The 23,605-nt window shown below is 39.1% G+C and overlaps 1 protein-coding gene across 2 annotated transcripts in view; it reads right to left on the reverse strand.

The window, feature by feature from the left end:
• Positions 1-22,981, reverse strand: part of SEC63 (SEC63 homolog, protein translocation regulator) — a 73,419-nt gene extending 50,438 nt beyond the window's left edge. Inside the window, exons 1-2 of one of the 2 annotated variants that reach the window (XM_053591356.1) lie at positions 22,549-22,981; positions 8,440-8,539 (exon numbers count right to left, since the gene is read on the reverse strand). In XM_053591356.1, coding sequence (XP_053447331.1) covers positions 8,440-8,539; positions 22,549-22,672 — 224 coding nt within the window. In that variant the 5' untranslated portion in view covers positions 22,673-22,981. The remainder of the gene's footprint in view (positions 1-8,439; positions 8,540-22,548) is intronic. The other variant, XM_053591357.1, reaches the window with a different exon arrangement.
• Positions 22,982-23,605: the final 624 nt, after the last annotated feature.

Here is a 23,605-nt window from a genome sequence, read left to right on the forward strand (position 1 = left end):
TTTTTATGAACAACTGTCTCCCTTGTACTGTTAAATTTATAAAAATTTACAGAGTAAATTACAAAGTAATTTACAAAGCTGTATGTATATAGTACAGCCTAATTTTGTAAATTTAAAAAGTATGTAAAGTAGGGCAGCGCCTGTGGCTCAGTGAGTGGGGCGCCAGCCCCATGTACCAAGGGTGGTGGATTCAAACCCAGCCCCGGCCAAACTGCAACGAAAAAAATGGCTGGGCGTTGTGGTGGGCGCCTATAGTCCCAGCTACTGGGGGGCTGAGACAGGAGAATCGCCTAAGCCCAGGAGTTGGAGGTTGCTATGAGCTGTGATGTCTTAACACTCTGCCAAGGGTGATAAAGTGAGACTCTGTCTCTAAAAAAAATCAAAACAAACAAAAAAAAAGTATGTATCCCAAACCCAGCAGAAGAAAAGAAATAACCAAAATTACAGCAGAATTAAATGAAATTGAAAACCAAAGAATTATACAACAGATCAATAAATCAAAAAGTTGGTTTTTTAAAAAGATCAATAAAATAGATAAACTTTTAGCTAACCTAACCAGGAACAAAAGACTAAAATCTCTAATTTCATCAATCAGAAATGGTAAAGATGAAATAACAACAGACTCCTCAGAAATTCAAAAAATTCTTAATGAGTATTACAAGAAACTTTATTCTCAGAAATATAAAAACCTGAAGGAAATCAACGAATACTTGGAAGCATGCCACCTCCCAAGACTTAGCCAGGATGAGGTGGAAATGTTGAACCGACCTATATCAAGTTCTGAAATAGCATCAACTATACAAAATCTCCCTAAAAAGAAGAGCCCAGGACCAGATGGCTTCACATCAGAATTCTACCAAACTTTTAAAGAGGAACTACTATCTATGTTACTCAAACTTTTCCAAAATATAGGAATAGAAGGAATGCTACCCAACACATTCTATGAAGCAAACATCACCTTGATCCCCAAACCGGGAAAAGACCCAACAAGAAAAGAAAATTATAGATCAATATCACTAATGAATATTGATGCAAAAATATTCAATAAGATCCTAGCAAACAGAATCCAGCAACACATCAAACAAATTATACACCACGACCAAGTAGGTTTTATCCCAGGGTCTCAAGGCTGGTTCAATATATGTAAATCTATAAATATAATTCAGCACATAAATTACAAAACAAAGACCATATGATTCTCTCAATTGATGTAGAAAAAGCTTCTGATAACATCCAGCATCCCTTCATGATCAGAACACTTAAGAAAATGGGTATAGAAGGGACATTTCTTAAACAAATAGAGACCATCTACAACAAACCTACAGCCAATATGGTATTGAGTGGAGTTAAATCAAAACCATTTCCACACAGATCAGGAACCAGGCAAGGTTGCCCATTGTCTCCATTGCTCTTTAACATCGTAATGGAAGTTTTAGCCATCGCAATTAGGGAAGAAAAGGTGATCAAGGGTATCCACATAGGGTCAGAAGAGATCAAACTTTCACTCTTCGCAGATGATATGATTGTATATCTGGAAAACACCAGGGATTCTACTACAAAACTCTTAGAAGTGATCAAGGAATACAGCAATGTCTCAGGATACAAAATCAACACCCATAAATCTGTAGCCTTCATATATACCAACAATAGGCAAGCTGAAAAAACAATCAAGGACTCTATTCCATTTATAGTAGCACCAAAGAAGATGAAATATTTGGGAGTTTATCTGACAAAGAACATGAAAGATCTCTATAAAGAGAACTATGAAACTCTATGAAAAGAAATAGCTGAAGATGTTAACAAATGGAAAAACATACCATTCTCATGACTGGGATCAACATTGTTAAAATGTCTATACTACCCAAAGCAATATACAATTTTAATGCAATCCCTAATTAAAGCTCCATTGTCATACTTTAAAGATCTCAAAAAAAAAAAAAATACATCATTTTATATGGAGTCAGAAAAAACCTTGAATAGCCAAGACATTACTCAGAAATAAAAACAAAGCAGGAGGAATTACACTACCAGACCTCAGACTATACTATAAATCAATAGTGATCAAAACAGCATGGTACTGGCACAAAAACAGAGAGGTAGATATATGGAAAAGAATAGAGAACTAAGAAATGAACCCAGCTACTTACCATTACCTGATATTTGACAAGCCAATTAAAAACATTCAATGGGGAAAAGATTCCCTATTTAACAAATGGTGCTGGGTGAACTGGCTAGCAACCAGTAGAAGGCTGAAACTAGATCCCCACCTTTCACCTTTAACTAAGACAGACTCTCACTGGATTAAAGATTTAAACTTAAGACATGAAACTATAAAAATACTAGAAGAAAGTGCAGGGAAAAACTCTTGAAGCAATCAGCCTGGGCGAATATTTTTTGAGGAGGACCCCCTGGGCAATTGAAGCTGCATCAAAAATACACTACTGGGACCTGATGAAACTAAAAAGCTTCTGCACAGCCAAGAACACAGCAAGTAGAGCAAGCAGACAGCCTTCAGAATGGGAGGAGATATTTGCAGGTTATGTCTCCAACAAAGGTTTAATAACCAGAATCCACAGTGAACTCAAACATATTAGCAAGAAAAGAACAAGTGATCCCATCTCAGGCTGGGTAAGGGACTTGAAGAGAAACTTCTCTGAAGAAGAAAGGTGCACGGCCTACAGACACATGAAAAAATGCTCATCATCCTTAATCATCAGAGAAATGCAAATCAAAACTACTTTGAGATATCATCTAACTCCAGTAAGATTAGCCCACATCACAAAATCCCAAAACCAGAGATGTTGGCATGGATGTGGAGAAAAGGGAGCATTTCTACACTGCTGGTGGGAATGCAAACTAATACGTTCCTTTTGGAAAGATGTTTGGAGAATACTTAGAGATCTAAAAATAGATTTGTCATTCAATCCTATAATTCCTCTACTAGGTATATACCCAGAAGACCAAAAATCACATTATAACAAAGATATTTGTACCAGAATGTTTACTGCAGCCCAATTCATAATTGCTAAGTCATGGAAAAAACCCAAGTGCCCATAGACTCATGAATGGCTTAATAAATTGTGGTATTTGTACACCATGGAATATTATGCAGCCATAAAGAAAGATGGAGACTATACCTCTTTCATTTTTACATGGATGGAGCTGGAAAATATTCTTCTTAGCAAGGTATCCCAAGAATGGAAAAAAAAGTACCCAATGTACTCAGCCCTAATATGAAACAAATTTATAGCTTTCATATGAAGGCTATAACCCAATCTCAGTACAAGAATATGGCGAAGGGAGTAAGGGAGGGGGAGGAAGGGTGGAGGGAGAGTGATTGGTGGGTCCACACCTAGGGTGCATCTTGGAAGGGTGCAGGTGAAGTTTACTAAGTGTAGAGTATAAGGGTTTGAACACAATAATATAAGAAAATGCCATGACGGCTATGTTAACCAATTCGGTGAAAATATTTCAGACTGCATATGGAATCAGCACATTGTACCTCATGATTGCATTATTGTACACAGCTATGATTTAATAAAAAAAAAGTATGTAAAGTAATCATCTTAACTATGCTGCTAGCTTTAGGTGATGAAATTGAATGGCTTTTTAAATACCCTTTGTATGACCATTTATTATGTTGAGTAGGAACTGGAGGCTGAGGCAAGAGAATTGCGTAAGCCCAAGAGTTAGAGGTTGCTGTGAGCCATGTGACGTCATGGCACTCTACCCGAGGGCGGTACAGTGAGACTCTGTCTCCACAAAAAAAAAAAAAAAAGACTAAGACATAAAATGAATCATAGGTCAAATGAAACAAAATTTAAGTAGTCTGGTTTTTAAAAATAAAAAACCTTCCCATATGATTAAGCTCTAAGATCTAGTTCCAACCTAGCTACTGACTTTTCAAACAAAACAAATCCTCAACTCCCAATGTTTCCTAAGCTTTTCCTAAAATTCCCATTCTTCACACCTCTATGTACTCTGAAGTAGTATCTCACAAAAAGCTCTAAAGAAGTACAGAACCCTTTTTCTGCCAATACTATTTCTATTTATCTTTCAAAACTTAAATAATATTTCTTCCATAAAGCAATCTTTAACCCTGCCAAGATGATTGACAGGAAGAAATGGTTACAGCCACAAAAAAGCACAAATTACAACTTTCCTCTGACTCACCGTAAGTTCCTTGACCACGTGGACAGATCTTAGTTTTGACTAACCCTGGAGTAGTATGCACAGTTGACACTCAGATAAATTTCTTTCCACTTGGCCAAAATAATACTCTAATTCATTAAAGGCCTATAACATCAAGCTGCTTTCCATAGCACTTATGTGCCCAACTATGACCACAGAAGAGAGAGATCCTTTCATGGAACACTTCCTCCACTTTTACCTGGCTATCTAGTGAGAGGTAATTGAGAACAGGCTCCAGAACAAAACTACTTGAGTTCAACTCCCAGCTTCCCTACTCACCGCTTATTAACTGAAGAGACTTTGACATATAGTCCTTTTTATTTTTTATTATTTTTGTAAAGAAACAAGGTCATAGCTCACTGCAACCTCAAACTCCTGGGCTGAGGTGAGGAGATAGGCTACAGACACACACCACCATGCCTAGCTAATATTTTTTTTTTTTGTAGAGACAGAGTCTCACTTTATGGCCCTCGGTAGAGTGCCGTGGCCTCACACAGCTCACAGCAACCTCCAACTCCTGGGCTCAAGCGATTCTCCTGCCTCAGCCTCCGGAGTAGCTGGGACTACAGGCACCCGCCACAACGCCCGGCTATTTTTTTTTTTTTGGTTGCAGTTTGGCCGGGGCCGGGTTTGAACCCGCCACCCTCGGTATATGGGGCCGGCGCCCTACCGACTGAGCCACAGGCACCGCCCGCCTAGCTAATTTTTTAAAACATTTTTTTTTATAGAGATTAGGGTCTCACTATGTTACTCAAGCTGGTCTTGCACTCCTGAGCTCAAGCAATCCTCCTGCCTCAGCGGTAGTATTACAGCCATAAGCCACCACACCTGGCAAGTTGCTTAACCTTCTATACCTCCAGCTTTCAGTATGGATTTGAGAATTCAATGAGGTTAGGTAAATAAAGTATTTAGAAAGTGCCTAACAGGTACTAAACAATTGATACACTTGAGCTATGTGCTATTATTAGAAACACTTACCCAAATCTCAGCTCCTAGCTTTGACCTCCTAACCTCCTTGGGCCAGTTAGGAGACCTTGGACCTTATAAGGGCTGGCACCCCTCTCGCAGACCTTACAAACTCTATTATCATTACGTGTTTACTTGCCAGTATTCCCCAAAACTGCAAGTCACTGAGTCATGTCTATTTTGTTAAGTATATCAAATACCTGGTAATGATGTCTGACGCATAGTAAGCACACAATAACTACTTATTGAATAAATAATGAAGATAATTTAGAACAGCAAATGTTTAACTCAAACCCAGGGTTTCTCAATGTGCTAAAAAAATTTTTTAAACTTGAAAATACACTTTATTCCTCCATTGTTTTGTTGACTCCTTCAAAAAACAAACAAAGCTCACAAAACAAAGAAAAAATACAAGTGAAGGACAGCATGGTGTCTCAGGCCTGTAATCCTAGCACTCTGGAAGGCCTAGGTGGATAGACTGCCTGAGCTCATGGGTTTGAGACCAGCCTGAACAAGAGCGAGACCTTGTCTCTTAAAAACAGCCGGGCATTGTGGCAGGGGCCTGTAGTCTCAGCTACTCAGGAGACGGAGGCAAAAGGATCACTTAAGTCCAAGAGTTTAAGGTTGCTGTGAGCTATGACAACACCATGGTACTCTACAGAGGGCGACAAAATGAGACTGTCTTTAAAAAAAAAAAAAAAATGCAAAGGAAAACTACAAAAGTAAGATTTCAAACCAAACAAGAGAAAGGGAACAGAACACCTAGGATATGTTTTATATGGAGATGAAAATTACAACCAATAAAACTACACTCTAGTTTTCCGAGAGGCAAAGCAAAGGTGGAAACATAATACCACATCATGCACTGTGCTCTCCTTTTAAAAAGCATACTTGGTTCCTCCAAAAAGATAAGCATTTTCTCTACACATAGCTTCAATAATTGACTTGTGAAGACTTCCATTTTTTCTTTAAACATATTTTAAATGTCATTTTGGAAGAAACGTCTAGAAATTACACACCTTAATTTCAGGGATGCTGTGAGAAAAGAAGCATTACACAACTGACCACCCCACCAATTGTTTTGAAAGAATACTTCAAGATTAAGTAGCAAAAAAATTGTAATGGTTTCACATGACCTTATCTAAATTGTTCTCAGTATCTACTTAATCTTTCTTACTTAAACATCCCTTAATCTATATTTTTAGTAAATCAGTTTATTAACCACTGAAAAGAACTTCGTGAAGTTTTTATTTTTCTTAAAACTGAGGTTCAGATACCTCAGTGTTGAACAAAGCTAGGAAAAAAAAATGACTGGGAGATCAAAAATGCAGTTGTCCCTCAGTATTCATAGGAGGTTGGTTCCTGGACCCTACAGACACTTAAGTCCCAATACAAAATGTTGTACTATTTGCTTATTTTCCCGTATACCTTAATCATCTATAGATAACTTACGATACCTAAAACAATGTAAATGCTATGTAAATAATCGTTACACTGTATTTTAAAATTTATATTATCATTTATCACTGTATTGTTTTTCCCAAAAGTATTTTTGATCCACAGTTGGTTGAATCTGCCCAGGCAAAACCCATGGATACAGAGTAGAGATTATATTTGTCTTGCTATTTAATGAAAGTTTAATTTAAAATGAGAACCAACAGCAAAGAATAAACAGTGAATATAAAACTACTCTCATCAAGACTAACTTTGCCTTTCATTTCACATTATTAAAGAACTCTTGACATCAAAGCTAAATAAACTTCCCCTCTCCCTACAAAGAAAATACCTAGGCAAAGTCAAACCTCACAAAAACTATTTAAATGCCCTGAAATCACACAGATACGCTGAAAACTATCACCAAAAATAACTGGCTCTAATTTCCTTTGCTAGGTCTTCTCTTCCTATCTACTCTAGATAAATGTAGGTAATTCACAAAATATAGTCATCCAATAATGGCAATACTCTCACTTCCTATCAGTTTCATCTTTTACCTCTAAATTGATGGCTTCAGGTAAATAAAGGTCCAAAGCCTCCTAACCAGCATGCTTCACAGCCTCACCAAATCCAACAGGCTTGCCCACTCCCATTTAACATACTAATGGCCTCTTTAAGCAGACAAGCCTGCCAAAAGTAGGTTGCTACTTCACCACTTCTAGCTACATGACCTCAGTCAAATTATACCTCATTTTCTTTGCCTCAGTTTCCTCATCTGAGAAAAAGCAAAAACATCTCAGTATCTACTTTATCTTTCTTACTTAAACATCCCTTAATCCATATTTGAAGTAAATCAGTTTACATAAAAATTAACATAAAATCAGATAACATATAAACCCTTACAACCTGGTAAGCAGTATGTGTTCCTCCCAATTTATCATATGTGCTGCCAAAGCCAGCACAGCAGTATGTGTTCAATAAACGTTATCACCACAAATTACAAACCTGATCCCAGGTGACCTCCCTACTTTTGAAATCTTTTATAGATTCCTTAATACTGGGTTTTTTCGATTTTGTTTTTTTGAGACAGAGCCTTCCTCTGTTACCCCAGGCAAGAGTACTGGGGCATCAGCCCAACTCATAGCAACCTCAAACCCCTGGGTTCAAGTGATCCTCCTGCCTCAGCCTGGCAAGTACCACAGAAGCCCGCCACAATGCCCGGCTAGTTTTTATATTTTTAATAGAGGTTGTGCTACTCCTGCTCAGGCTGGTCTAGAACTCCTGAGCTCAAGGGATCCTCCCGCCATGGCCTCCCAGAATGCTAGGATTACAAGCATGAAAGCCACTTGATGGCCAGATTCCCCAGCACTCTTTTTTTATTTTTTTTTTTTGAGACAGAGCCTCACTCTGTCGCCCTGGACAGAGTGCCACGGTGTCACCATAACTCACAGCAACCTCAAACTCTTGGATTCAAGCGATCCTCTGGCCCTCTTGCCTCAGCCTCCAGAGTAGCTGGGACTATAGGCACCTGCCCCAATACCTGGCTAGAGATTCCCCAGGTCCCTTTTAGATAAAATTTAAATTCTGACACAAGGTGCACAAGGTCTTCCTCAAGATTTAACCAATTGCTCTCCTCCCACTCAGAAGTACACCCTCCTTCCTTTGAACTTCTAAACCACTCTGTTCAGACAGCTCTCAAATTTACTAATTATTTCTTACTCCTACTACACACAGGCTACAATTTCTTTATAGACACAACATCTTTTTCATTTCACCAAATTTTGTATGACATCTCGCAAAGAATAAGCACTAAGTATGTTTGTTTTTTAATTAAAATTCATTACTTACTTTACTGTAGGAATAATATTTGGCTGGGGTTTTAATAACCGTAAACGATACCACATACACCTTCCATATACTTTTCTGATATTCTTTAATCGAATTTGCTCTGTCAAGAAAGAAAAATAACATGAATTAAACCATCTTTCACAGTGAAGATAAAACCAGTTAATATCATAATCATCTTCATTATCATGCTAGTATTTTACAGGAACATAAAAGTATTGCCTATTCAAATAACCTTTAAAAAAAATTACAAGATAGGTTAAATTTTCTGTCATTTAGAACAAATGATCTGTATGGAAAATTCATTTTTCATATGACTTAACTCATTGAAAATGTAAAAACCTGACTTGTACCCCAAAAGTCACATACAATCAGTAATTTCTGAGAAATTCTCTTCCCCTTCCCTTCTGCTACAGGAGAAACAAAAAGCAAAAAACAGTTAAAATATGGTTTATTAAGGAAGCTAAGCGAAAATGATATTCTTCAAACATGAAACATTTTTATGTTAAAATGGAAAAATCTCCCAAACCCATAAGAATCTCAGACAAGTTTACCTAAGAGTCGTGACAAAGCTATTATTTTAGTTCCCAAGAAAAATTTGCAGTTCAATTAAAAAGAAATTAAAACAAAGCCAAAATAATACACATTGCTTTATTAAATTTACCATGATCACTTGGTTTGGAGATACCAAGTTTAAAAAAAATTTAAGTTTTGAAGTAAAAACCTACCTTTCCAAGAACATGACATCAAAAGCAAAGTAGGAAACCCCTGCCGATCCCAAAGCCAAACATGCAAGCAAAGGCTTTGAAAGCCAAGAAGCCAATGCTAAAAGGCATTCACAACCACAAAAACCAAAAATAACAACTCAAAACCCTGCATGTCATCCACCTGGTAGTTGCCCAAGACAAGGTAGCCCTGCAGGTCACTCAAATATCCTAGGAAGAATGACCCTAGGAAAAAAAAAAAAGCCCTATCATTATACCAGCATCTCATCAAGTTCTTCCACCACTGAGTGGGCCATCAAGAAGAATATACCACATTTGTGTGAACTGTGAATTTCAAGGCTAACGAGCATCAGCCCCAACAAGCTCCATGACACTGGTCTGAGTAAAATCAGCACACACATCAGCCCTGATGGAAAGAAGGCATACATTTGACTGACTCCTGACTATGTTTTAAATGTTGCCAACAAAACTGCGATCATCTAAACTGAGTCCAACTGGCTAATTCTAATAAATATTTTCAGCATATTTAAAAAAGTCTATAAATCTTCAGTCCTTAAACGACATGTCAGGTAAGTAAAAGGATTAGACACATTATAGAACGTTCCAAAGCCACCATGTAAGAAATCCAACTACCCTGTTACCACAATTTTTTTTTTTTTGGACACAGAGTCCCACTATGTCTCCCGAGGTAGAGTGCCCTGGTGTTATAGCAACCTCAAACTCTTGGGCTTAAGCAATTCTCTTGCCTCAGCCTCCCAAGTAGCTAGGACTACAGGTGCCTGCCACAACACCCTACTATTTTTTTTTCTTGGTTGGAATTGTCATTGTTGTTTATCAGGCCCAGGCCAGGCTTGAACCCGCCAGCCTCAGTGTATGTGGCTGGCGCCCTACTCAGTGAGCTACCAGCGCCAAGCCCAGATGCTTTGATGACTCCGCTGCACTCTAGCCCAGGTGACAGAGTGAGATCCTACCTTTAAAAAAAAAAAATCTTAAAGTGCTATATCCCAAACAAATGCAAATCGAACATCCATTAAAAAAAAAAAAAAAACAGATAACTCAACAGGAGCTCTGCTAATGACAAAGAATACAGGAGAAATTGTGAACATAACGAAATGTAAGGAGATACAACTTTAAGGTGCTTTATGGTGTGCAATTTTTAAATATCCAATTAAATTAATAAATGAACACTGTAATATATTCTAAAAGGATATATATTCAAGCTGACCAAAAAATTTTTTATCTCATTAAGACATGGGAGAATATTTCTTTACTAGCTTCCTATTTCACAGACATGATATGAGTCCCACTTCTCTCTCCCTCTGGTTTCACCCCAAGCTATCCTCCTCACTAGCCACATCCCTCCCTCTTTGTTCTTGTCTGTTCCTGGAACTCTCTCCTGCCTTAAAAGCTTCTGTACATGGGCAGCGCCTGTGGCTCAGTGGGTAGGGTGCCAGCCCCATATACCGAGGGTGGCGGGTTCAAACCCAGCCCCAGCCAAACTGCAACAAAAAAATAGCCAGGCATTGTGGCGGGCAAGAGAATTGCCTAGGCCCAGGAGTTGGAGGTTGCTGTGAGCTATGCGACGCCATGGCACTCTACGGAGGGCGATAAAGTGAGACTCTGTCTCTACAAAAAAAAAAAAAAAAAAAAAAAGAAGGAAAAAAAAAGCTTCGTACACAATTGTTCCCTAGCATATACTTTTCTCACCAAATCAGAAATTTAAATGACTGGCTACCTTTTGTCACCCAACTCTTAATTTGAAGTCACCTTCTCAGGAAGACCTTCTAAGAACACTCCACTTTTCTTAATAGCAAATTGTCACCATGTGGTATTTCTGTTTGTATGCAGTGTATCCATCCCACCCACCCCTAATGTAAGGGTCAAGAGAAAGTGATTCTATCTGTATTGTTCACCCCACATTCCACTGCAAAGAACAACTGGCGAACAGAAGGTAGTCAATAATTTGTTGCTTCATTTCATGTAGACCTCTCAAACACCCTGCAGGTATGTATTATCATCACACCTTAATTAAAACTGGCTGGGCACAGTGGCTCACACCTATAATGTCAGCACTTTGGGAGGCTGAGGTGGGAAAATCACTGGGGCCAGGAGTTCACAACCAGCCAGGACAACATAGACCCTGCCTCTACAAATACTTAAAAATAAGCCACGGCACTCTACCGAGGGCCATAAAGTGAGACTCTGTCTCTACAAAAAAAAAAAAAAAAAATAAGCCCAGTGTGTGTGGTGGCACGCACCTGTAATCCCAACTACATGGGAGGCTGAGACAAGAGTATTGCATGAGCCCTGGAGTTTGAGGTTACAGTGGGCTCGATCATGCGACTGCACTTCAGCCATGGCCATAGAGAAAAACCCTGTCTCTAAAAATAATAATAATAATATTTTTTAAAGAAAAAATAAACTAACCCACCAAAATTAAAAGCATTTGGATTTTGGTTCAAAGAATATTATCAAGACAGTAACAGACAACCTACAGAATGGGAGAAATAAAGGATTCATATTCAGAATACATAAAGAACTACAATTCGACAAGAAAAAGACAAACCCAATTAAAAACTGGATAATTTGAACAGACATTTCTCCAAAGATACGTAAGTGGCCAAAAAGCACATGAAAAGATGCTCAAAAAATCACTCGCCATTAGGGAAATGAAAAAACCAAAACCGTAATGATACCACTTCAAACCTACAAAGATGGTCCTAATTACAAAGAAAGTAAAATAACAAGTACTAGAGAGAATGTGCAGAAATTGGAATTGTGGTACAATGCTGGTAGGAATATAAAATGAGGAACCACTAATGAAAACGGTTTTGGTGGTTCCTCAAAAACCTAAACAGAATTACCATATTGCCCAGCAATTTTACTCCTAGGAATACACTTAAAAGAACTGACAAATAGATACCTGCATATGCAATGTTCACTATAGCATTTTTCATAATAACTAAAGGGTAGAAACAGCCTGTTTGTAAAATGTGGTATACCTTACAATGGACTATTTTTCATCCATAAAAAGAATGAAGTTCTGATACATGCTATAACATGAACTCTCAAAACATGCTAAGTAAAATAACCCAGACACAAAAGGACATGTACTGTATGATTCTATGTATATAAAACATCTAGACCTGGCAAACTCAGGGGATAAATTAGAGGGAGAACACTGGAAGCAAAAAGTTTTGGAAAAGCAGACCAACAATTAGATCCAGCAATCCCACTACTGGGTATCTACTCAAAGGAAAAGTCTATCAAAAGAGATACCTGCACCCAAATGTTTATTGCAGCACAATCAACAATTGCAAAGATGTACAATCAACCCAAGTGCCCCTCAATTCATGAGTGGATTAATACAATGCAGTATATGTACACCATCGAGTACTACTCAACCGTAAAGAAGGATTAATACCTTTTGCAACAAGACGGAACACAGACCATTTTCCTAAGTGAAGCATCTCAAGATTGAAAAAACAAACATGTATTATAAAATTATTAATAATAATTAACTGACGAGCAGACATGTGCACAGGAAATGTAAAATTCAGTGGAAATCAAACAGGGGAAATGGGGAAGGACGGGAGGGGCAAGCATCCATCTTACGGGTACAATGAACACTACCTGGGTGATGGGCACACCTACAGCTGCCCCTTAAGTATTGCAAAAGTGATCCATGTAACCAAAAACATTTGTACTGCCTTAATATTTTGAAATTGAAAAAAGTGTTTTGAAAACAAATAGTAGTAATGGCTATTAACTTTGCCAATACAATTAATGCCATTGAATTGTACACTTAAAAACGGTTAAAGTCACTGTTACATATATTTTACTACAATCAAACTTAAAAAATAAAAAAGATTCTACCTGAGCAGCATGTTCTTTGCCTTCTACTGCAACCACCATGGTTTGGGCCATTATTCCCTGTTTCTTATTTTCCTTGTTCTGTTGCCAGGGTTAGAGCACAATGTTGCTCACAGCAACTTCAAACACCTGAGCTCAAGCAACTCCCACCCCCACCTCCTCAATTCAGCCTCCCTGGTAGCAGGGACTACAGGCACATACCACCATGCCCCTGTATCTTAATCTATGTTCTTCCTCATTCTGTAAGATGCTGTGACTTGCATATAGTATACTTGCAAAGACATTTGCTAAACTGTCCAAATACACTGCCAACAAAATCATATACGAACTCTTCAGCTGGGCATACAAAGTTCTCCAGGACTTAAATCTACTTTTTAGCCTTTTCTCACATTTTACCACACTATGAACACTGGCTCAAATTGATCTGGTTTATACTTTGAACAAGCCCCATATTCATGCTATTTCTTCTTTTCCCCTCTTTCCTCCATCTACCCATTAAAGTCTCCCTCATCCTTAAAAGTCTTGTCAAAATCCACCTCTCTGCAAAACCTTATTTGACCTACAGATCCTCACTATCATCTCCAATTAGATGTAAATACTTTATCAAGCTAACCTCCACACACTTGTTCTTACTTCTCTTACACTTTCTTTATGTTCCTGATATACTAATTCATGCACTTACCTAATCTTAGTACTCCAACTCCACGCAGGTTGTAAACTACCAAAACAAGACTATGTTTATATTGCATTCATCTTTGTGTTATCTGCTGTACCTAGTACAGAAACGGTGAACACTAGAATCAACAACTACTAGACCTAATCAAACAAGATCTACAGCCAAAAAGATTTGGAATCTACAAACTCCTTCATCCATAGTAACACAAACACAATTCCAAATGTAAAGGAAATCCTTTCAAAACAATAAACAATATCATTCAGTGAAACAATGTAATGATGAAACAGTATAACAACATTTGTCATCAATAAAATCTGGTAACAATAGGAAATTCTTTTAAAAGGCAATCCAGGGCAAGAGGATCTCATGAGCCCAGGAGTTGATACTAGCCTGAGCAACATAGCAAAACTCCATACCTAAAAAAATTACAAAATTAGCCAGGCACAGTAGCAAGCACCTGCAGTCCCAGCTACCTGAGAGGCTGAGGCAGTGAGGCTGCAGACAGCTATGATGACACCAATGACAACAGAGTAGGGCTATGTCTCAAAAACTAAAAAGAATTTTTGTAAAATGTTCATCCCCATTCTTTTCCTTATACTTATTCCCAACACTGATAATAATTAGGGGCCAATCATCAAACAATTTTTAACAGGGCAAGAAATAAGTAATGACAGAAATGAGTGCCAATGCAAAATCTACACTCCACTCTCATTTTCTCCTCAGTACTTATATTCCATAGATAGCCCAACCTATCCGAGAATTCTCTTTCCATTCCAGCCATTACCATACATCCTACCATACCAAAGGAATAAGCCTCTGAAATGGACTCCCTGCTTCTAGTTTTTCCCCACCCAGCAATTGCTACTTCCTATTCCACCCACCAAACCATTCTTCACACAATGTCCACAAAAGTCAAACTGACCATGTCACTGACCATATTTAAAAACCTTCAGTATTGGCTCAGCGCCCATTACTCAGTGGTTAGGGCACCAGCCACATACACTGGTGCTGTTGGGTTCGAACCCGGCCTGGGCCTGCTAAAAAAGAATGACCAAAAAAAAAAAAAAAAAAATAGCTGGGCATCATGGCAGTCACCTGTAGTCCCAGCTACTTGGGAGACTGAGGCAAGAGATTCACTTAAGCCCAAGAGTTTGAGGTTGCTATGAGCTGTGACGCCACAGCACTCTACTGAGAGTGACAGTGAGACTCTGTCTCAAAAAAAAAAAAAAAACCTTCAGGGTTTACCAAATGATTTACAGGAAAAAATATTCTTAAAATAGCTGACTTAGTCCTAAGTACCAATCACATTCAAATCTTTATGACATACTGAACACCTCCATGCTTTTACATCTGCTTTGCCCCCGGAAACAGAATGACCTTTTCCCACTTACCTTTTAAGATCTATCTCTTATCGCCTACTCTGCCAGAAACATTTTCCCAAATTCCAAAACAACAGAGCTGTTTACTCCCTCCCCTTGCTCCCACATCACTTTCCACTAGCCATTTTAATATTTATCATAATGTGTTTTATTTAATTACAAGAGGCAGTACAGAGCGGTTAACGAGAATCTGGCAGACAGATTTGGGCCCAACACGTGATCTCCCACCAGCTAGTTATGTGGCTTTAGGGAAGTCAGTTACCTCTTCTAGCTTTTTAGTTTTCTCATAAATAAAACTGGCCAGGCACAGTAGCTCCTGCCTGTAATCCTAGCACTCTGGGAGGCCATGTCCTATAATGTTAAGAGGCCAAGGCAGGAGGATCGCTTGAGGCCAGGGGTTCAAGGCCAGCTTGAGCAAGAATGAGAACCCCTATCTCTACAAAAATAGAAAAATTAGCCTGGCATGGTGGTGCATACCTACACCTATAGTCTCAGCTACTCAAGTGGCTAAGGCAGGAGGATTGGTTGAACCCAGGAGTTTGAGGTTGCTGTGAGCTAGGTTGATGCCATGGCACTGTAGCCCAGGTAACAGAGGGAGACTTTATTATTTTTTTATTTTTATTTATTTTTTATTTATTTGAGACAGAGTCTCACTTTGTTGCCCTCTGTAGAGTGCTATGGCGTCATAGCTCACAGCAACCTTAAACTCTTGGGCTCAAGCAATTCTCTTGCATCAGGCTCCCAAGTAGCTGAGACTACAGGCACTTGCCACAACGCCCAGCTATTTTTAGAGACGGAGTCTCACTGTTGGCTCCAGCTGGTCTTAAACCTATAAGCTCAGGCAATCCACCCATCTTGGCCTCCCAGAATGCTAGGATTATAGGCATGAGCCACAGCGCCCTGCCTGTTTTTTGTTTTAAAAAAACAGGATCATGTTCTGTTGCTCAAGCTAGAGTACGGAGTGCAATCAGCCACTGTAGCCTCCAACTCCTGGGCTCAAGTAATCCTCCCACCTTAGACTCCCAAGTAGCTAGACTATAGGTGAGTACCACCACACTCAGCTAATTGTTTCATTTTTTTTTGTAGCGGTCTCAATACACTGTTGCCCAGACTGGTCTCAAACTCCTGGCCTAAAGCAATACTCATACATATCCAGGCCTTCCCAAGTGCTCAGATTCCAGGTGTAAGCCACCTCTCCCAGCCCAAAATAAGACTTTAAATAAAAAAAATCCTACAAGAAATAAAGAATATGACATATTAGTGAAAGGTTCAATATAGCAAAAAGATATAACAATTATAAACATTTATGCACCTAATGAGCATCAAAATATTGTATATGATGCAAAAACAAAACTGAAGGGAGAAACGGCACTGTAATAATAGTTGAAGAATTCATTACCCACCCCCCAAATGGATAGAACAACCAAAACGAAGGAAACAGAGGGCTTAGAATAATCAACCACCTAGATCTAACAGATGCATGTGCTACACAACAGTAGCATTCTTAAGTGCATACGGGACACTTCAGGATAAACCATATGTCAGGCCACAAATTAAGTCACACGTATTTTAAAAGACAGATATCACACTAAGTACCTTCTCTGACCACAAGATAACATTAAAAATCAATAACAAAAGGAAAACCGTTAGAAGTATCACAAAATTGTGGAAATTAAATACCATACAGAGAAATCAGAAAATACTCAAAGACGAATGAAAATGAAAACACGACTTACCAACACTTACGGGATGCAGTAAAAGCACTGCTCAGGGGAAATTTATATAAATTCTTACATTAAAATCATCCCCACGGGTGCATACACCAAAATGTTTGATCATCTTTGGATGATATAATTACAAACAATTTGTTCTGTTCCTTTGTGCTTTTCTCTATTAGGTACATGCAACTTACTAAGAAAGTTACATGCACTCAAAAATGTGATCCATCACTTAGAAGCAGCATGTAGCACAAAGTTAATGCTCTATAAATATCTGCTAACTGAAAGAATTTCTACAGCATGTTTAGCTTGTTTTACTTTGTTGGACTCAAACTCCTAGATAGTGTATTTAGTAAGCACGTTTACATGCATTTCTCTCTTTGCTTGTCATAATCACTTCTTAGGTAGACAGAGTGGGGCTATCATTGTTGCCCCTAGAAAATGGGGCTGAGAGTTCATGGTTAACAGGGATTGGGGTGTAAAAAAATGTTTTTTATTTTTTGTTGCAGTTTGGCCAGGGCCAAGTTCGAACCTACCACCCTCAGTATATGGGGCCAGGGCCCTACCCACTGAACCACAGGCACCGCCCAGGGATTAGGGTGAAAATTAACACCAAAACTTCTAACTTTCCAAATTCAGAGTTTTCTTGCTAGGTGTATTACACCAGGCACCAAAAGAAGACTCCTACTCACATTTCCAAATCAGAGAGCTGATTCATTTCTACACTGTTTGAGAGGGAGCAAGCAAAGTAGAATAAAGAAAAGCAGTTTTTATTAAAAGCTCATCAATCTTTTCAGACAATGAAAAAAAATATGAGTACTTCAGTACCAAATCAAATTGTTCTATAAAGTCCACGGAATCAGCAAAAACAGTAGGAGCTAATGGTGTCATGACACGCCACACTATTCTAAACATTTAACATATAGCTTATTGTTTAATCCTCACTTTAATTTTTTTTTTTTTTTGGAGACACCGTCTCTAGCTATCACCCTGGGTAGAGCGCTAAAGCATCACGGCTCAAAGCAACCTCCAACCGTGGGCTCAAGCGATCCTCTTGCCTCAGTTTTTCTTTTTTGGTAGACACTAGGTCTCACTCTTGGCTCAGGCTGGTCTTGAACCTGTGAACTCAAGCAATCCACCTGCCTCAGCCTTCTAGAGTGCTAGGATTACAGGCGTGAGCCATCACATCTGGCCTCCTCACTAATTTTATGAAACAAATTACTGTCTCTATTTTACAGATGAGTATGCTAAAACACACAGAAGTTAAACTTGTTTAAAATCAGTAAGCTGCAGAGCCAGGTTTCAAAACCATACAATTCTGAGAAAGTAAGGTCAAACAGTACAGTCAAATTGCAGTAGTTTTATGAAAAAAGAAGGTCGAGTCAGAAAATAAACAAAAGCTTGGAAAAAATTATTTTTTTAAATCAATTCAAAAGATCTATAATCCTTAACCTATGGAAAGAGTAAAATTGTTTTTAATAATTGGAAATTCTAGTAATTACAAGCAGTTATTTTCTCTTGTCAAATATTCTAATGAGAGCCCAATGATAAACAATGTTTAAAGTAATCATTCTTCTATTGTGTCAAAGAAAATTATGCACTTAAGAATAATGGTCAGATTAAAACTACATATAAACATTAAGAATTCTTGTCATTTTAAAAGCCCTGGGCAAGGCCAACTTTAATAGTCACCAAGAAAGCACAGAGTGGGCAGTGTACACAGAAAATTATGATACTGTGGGCAGTATCAAAATTGGGTAATACTAAAGTAATTATGTGCATTTTTTTCAAAATGTTAACTATCCAAAATACATAAGGCTCCAATCACAGCACAATGGTAAATAATATGAGCCATTATCAGTGTATGGTGCCCCATGATCTCATTAATGTACACAGCTATGATTTAATAATAAAATAAATAAAATTAAAATTAAAAAATTAAGTAAAAAAAATGAGCCATTAATAAGCAACTATGATAAATTGGTTATAAACCAGTATTATGTGTAAAGTTATTTTGACAAAAATACCTGGTTTTCCACTACCAGAACTTTGCAGCACTGTTCTACAATAAGTACTTCTCAACTTTGTAAACTAAAAGGATAAGACATTAGTTTTTTAATTTTTTTGTTTTTAGCAAACATATATCAAAACAAATATACAACCTCCCACGAGACAACTCTAGCAAAAGACCTTTAGGAAAGAAGTTCTCCTCTAAGCAGCAGCACTTATCAAACAGCTAAAATTTAGAATCACAGGCCTTTTAAAATACCAATACGAGGCACCCACTTCCTACCAATTAAATCAGAATATCTGGAGATAGGTACAAGTGTTTTAAAAGTTCCCTAAGTGATTCTAATGTGTGGCCAGAGTTGAGAAATACTGTTCTCAGGAAATATGAATTCCATGTTATTTTACACAGAGCTTTTATACTTAATTAGCTGAAAAATTATTCATTTTATTCAGCCAATTTGTAAACAACCAAAAGAATAAGATAAATAGGAGCCTTTAAACACTAAAAGGGGTATTAATTATAAGTACACTTAACCTAATATATTTGATGAAAATCAAGAAAAACAATTCCACTAATAACATTTTGGGTAACACAGTAAGTTCAATTAATATGTCAAATATGCCAATGACAAAGGTATATCCATTTTTCAAACCCTGATGCATTCAAGAACCTAAGAGCCACCCTGAAATAATTCTCAACCTTGAAAACTGAATGCCCTTTATGTGTCATTAGAAAAAAAATTAAATAAACATACTTAAACCAAACTTTATAGTTGTATAATTGTTGGCAAAACAAATCTTGTCATGCTTTCATGTAGAGTATATCACTGAAAAGTCAAGATTGTCAGAACTTTGAAATTCAAACTCATGCTTCCATTTTTATATTTGTCTACTTAACAGTTTCACAGGAAAACTATGAAGCTTTACAAGCAAGTATTAAAACATGCTCTTCTTGTACTCAAAAATACTACTACTATCTTTTATTCAAAACCCTTGAGGATAAATGTGCTTCCGAATTTTTCAAAGTTTAGAATGATAATAAAGTGTTTATACTCAAACATTCCCTAGAGGGTCTAAATCAGCCCAATAACAAAACAAATATTCCAAGAGCAAAGCATGACTATTTCCAAAGTGAGATAAATAAATATTTAGTAGCCTCCTCTCAGTACAAGTCAACAAATTTATTTTGCATCAAACATCTGAAAAAACTTTTTTTCCCCCCAACAGCCAGAGAAGGTGAGATGAAAAAACTTTTTCAAGAGCTTCAGATGAACCTGTAATTCTGGATTTCTCTTTGATATTCAAGACAATGCATTTAGGCTGCAGAAAAAAAGTTATTATGATGAAAACATTCTTTTAATACCACTGTAATTCTAAAGAAACAATTCAGGGGGAGAGGGGGAAAAAAAGAAGAAACAAGTTATTAGAGTAAACCCATGAAAAAAGTCCAGTAATGCCCAACAATGTTCTTAATGGTTTGAACAGCATTTAATGTCAACCTTAATTTCCATAAGGCAATTTTGGGCAAGACCAAACAAATACATCACCATTATGTATGCTTATTTACCAATTAATCCAAATCTGAAGCACAGAGGCAAACATAAAGAAGAGGCAAATTAACACCATGGTTCACCCAGCTTTTTTTCCTAAAATATGAAAATAACGTAAGGCTGTGAGGCTAAATAGATCAATGTTCTAACCCAGACTCAACCACACAGGAAAATGACTTACATACATACTCTAACATACCCCAGTTTCTTCAATTATAAAATGGGGACAATAATAGCACCTATCTTGCTGCATTTTTAAGGCTAAATAAAGTATCATTTGAAGACCATGACTTAGAAATATATAGTACTAACTCTCTCCAATGGAACTACTTCCACTTCTCCAAAGACCACCTATATGCTGAAGGTGGTCAAGGTATGAAATGCCAGTAAATTGTCAGGTGAATTTTGTAAAACAAAACCCAGCACAAAAATGTAACTCCCAAATTACAAAAACCCAGTGTATACTAAAATGATGGCTAATTTCCGAAATCAGAGCAGCTTCCCAAAACACACTGTAATCAAACCTACTCTTCCAATACTCTATCGTCTTCTACGCAATCAACTGAACACACAAATGGGTGGTAAGTGAAAATAAACTACTGTACTGAAAAGTGGATCCTTTTAACTCTAAATACAACTACCAATAGAAAGGTCTAGGTTTTGCAGAGAATCCATTACAGTATTTACACTTTATCACTTACACATAATCACTGTTTAAAGAACTCCCATAGTTTAAATGCACTTAGGAATTAAGGCACAACAGTCCAAACTCCAAATTTCATTAACTACTTACTGAATAAAAAAACAATTAAGTTTAGTAACTTTGGGCAAATTTTTGCATCTAATGGATTTTTTAAACTTATTGTCAGATCTACAAAATGATGGAATCCTTTGTTACTATTTATCCAAAATGCAATTTATTTTAGTCCCATTCCAATTCAAGAATATTACAAGGCACTGAATTCTTCTAAAAGAAAAATAAACTTGGTAAACGGTCTGTGAAGCTAGTGAATGATGCCCCATGAATATATCAATGTACACAGCTATGATTTAATAAATAAATAAATAATAAGTTCTGAGCTCATCTGATTGATGTTCACTGTTAACAATTTTCTCAAAGTAGAGTGCATAACCTGAACAACCTAGGCCATTAGCACATCCAATCTGAGAGAAGATATTTAAGCAAGCTAGCACAGCTTTTGTGAAATAGAAAGTTTTCCCTAAATGATAATACTCAAAACCTACTCCTTACTGTTATCCCTACCATAAATAACCCATTAGGCCCTCCCAAGTTTCATCAGTTTTAAGAATGTCACCTGCCATATGTCCTAGTAGAGTGCAACAAATGGCATTCAAACATTACCCAGACATAAAAATGAATATGAAAAGGATGTTTTTTGTGATGCTGTATAATGTGAAAAGACTTAGAACTAAAAGCAAATGGACAAGTTACCTCACAGACTACCTACAAGATTAATTAAAGAAGACTTAATCCTCCATACTTGCACTTTTTCCGTCATAAAAGGAAACTCCCAGGAAAAGGAGCCTATTTTTGCTAAGAAGAATAACAGCATTGCTTCCAACCCCCACAAGGAGTGAACAAATGAAAAAGCAACGGGAGGAAGTGACGGGGTGGGCGGCGGGTGAGCCCAGCTGGAGTCCTAAACATGCAACCCAAAGCACAGAGTCCCCAAAATCGTCTGTAATAGGTGCCAACAAGGAAGCGAGGGTCGGGGACCAGAGGACCGTGACTTAGGGAGGAGGGCTCCGAGTTGTGCCTGCACATTCGGTTTCTCCCTTCAAAACTCTTCTCTCACCACCCGATTCCCAACCTCCCCATCCCATCCCGCTCCCTTCATAAAGAAAAATAACCCAATAAAAGCAGAGGCAGAGAAGACAAAAGAGACCAGGAGAGGATGCAAGGAGCGTCCGGAACAATGGGGAAGACGGTAGAAGCCAAACTCCTGAGGACAATGAAAGGAGGCGAAGAGGCACCGAAGGAAACGCCTCTGAGCCCGGGCCCCGCCAGCGGGGGAACTCCTGGACTCGAAGCCTGGACCCATGGTCGGTGTCACCCCGGACGCCGCGGGCTGGGCTGGGCCAGGACGGGCGGGAGCCGCAGGGCCCGGAGGCGCTGGCGGGGCCTGCTCAGGTCTGCGGGCAGCTGCCAATGGGACTCACCGGCATTCTGGTCTCGGGGCCAGAGGTAGTATGTGGCCGGGATCACGATGAGCCCCACGAAGGATGTGAGGAAGTAGAAGAAGGTGTTCCCACTGTCATCGTACTGGAACTGCTGCCCGGCCATGGCACCCCCTCCTCCTCCACAGTTTCCTCTCCGCCGCCGCCACGACCCCGCTCTGCACTCGGGCTCTCAACGCCCCGACCCTGTGTGGCGTAGCTCGAACGCCGCCGCCGCCGCCTCTCCTCCCCGCCCCCACGCTACCCTTTACGGACACGCCGCCGCCGCCACCGCCGCCGCTGCCGCCGCTGCTACAGCCGTCGCCAGCTCTCGCGAGAGGAAATAGTTCCCGCCCCACTCGGTTTTTTTTTCCTCCCCCTGCCTGTCCCCAGCACGCCCGCTAAGGGAGACGTGGCGCGCGCAGCGGTAGAACTCTGCGAGGTCACGCCCTTGGCCCCGCCCCTAGACGCGATCCCGCCCCCGAGCTCCTCTAGACCCGCCCCAGGGCCCCGCCCCTCACCCCACAGTTCGTCCCTTTTTCTCCTCAGCTGCCTTTCTTGGGCCACCCTCCTCGCATCCTACGGGCAGGGTCCCTGTGAAGGCTTCGGCGACTAGCCGGAGGCGCGGGCACTTCACCTGGCTGCGTCTGGGGTCCGAGTTATTTGGAGCAGAACTGAGGCTTCCTTACCTCCGCCTCTCTCCCATCCCTACTCCGGTCTGACCTGCCCTCTCAGTTAATTGCTCTGATTGATCCTGTTTGCTTAGGTTCTGGATCCGCTCCTCCAGCTCCCCCACACACACGCACACTCCGGTTGGAAACAAGTGTCATTTAGTAAGGCGGGAAGGGTTGTTGTAGTTGTGTTTGCTATTGAAACAACTGCCATCTACGCTGCGCCCATTTTGCAGATGGAGATTTCCCAAGTCGGTACAGAAGGATGGTGCCCTCCCCATCACAGAGCTGCTAATACTAACAGCCACCAGTTAGCTAGCACCCCGCACGACTCAGGCGGTAGGCTAAAGACCTTTGTATCATTTAATCGTCAGTAAACCCCATGGAAT

Source organism: Nycticebus coucang, chromosome 5 (assembly GCF_027406575.1).
Source record: "Nycticebus coucang isolate mNycCou1 chromosome 5, mNycCou1.pri, whole genome shotgun sequence".
Lineage (NCBI taxonomy): Eukaryota > Metazoa > Chordata > Mammalia > Primates > Lorisidae > Nycticebus > Nycticebus coucang.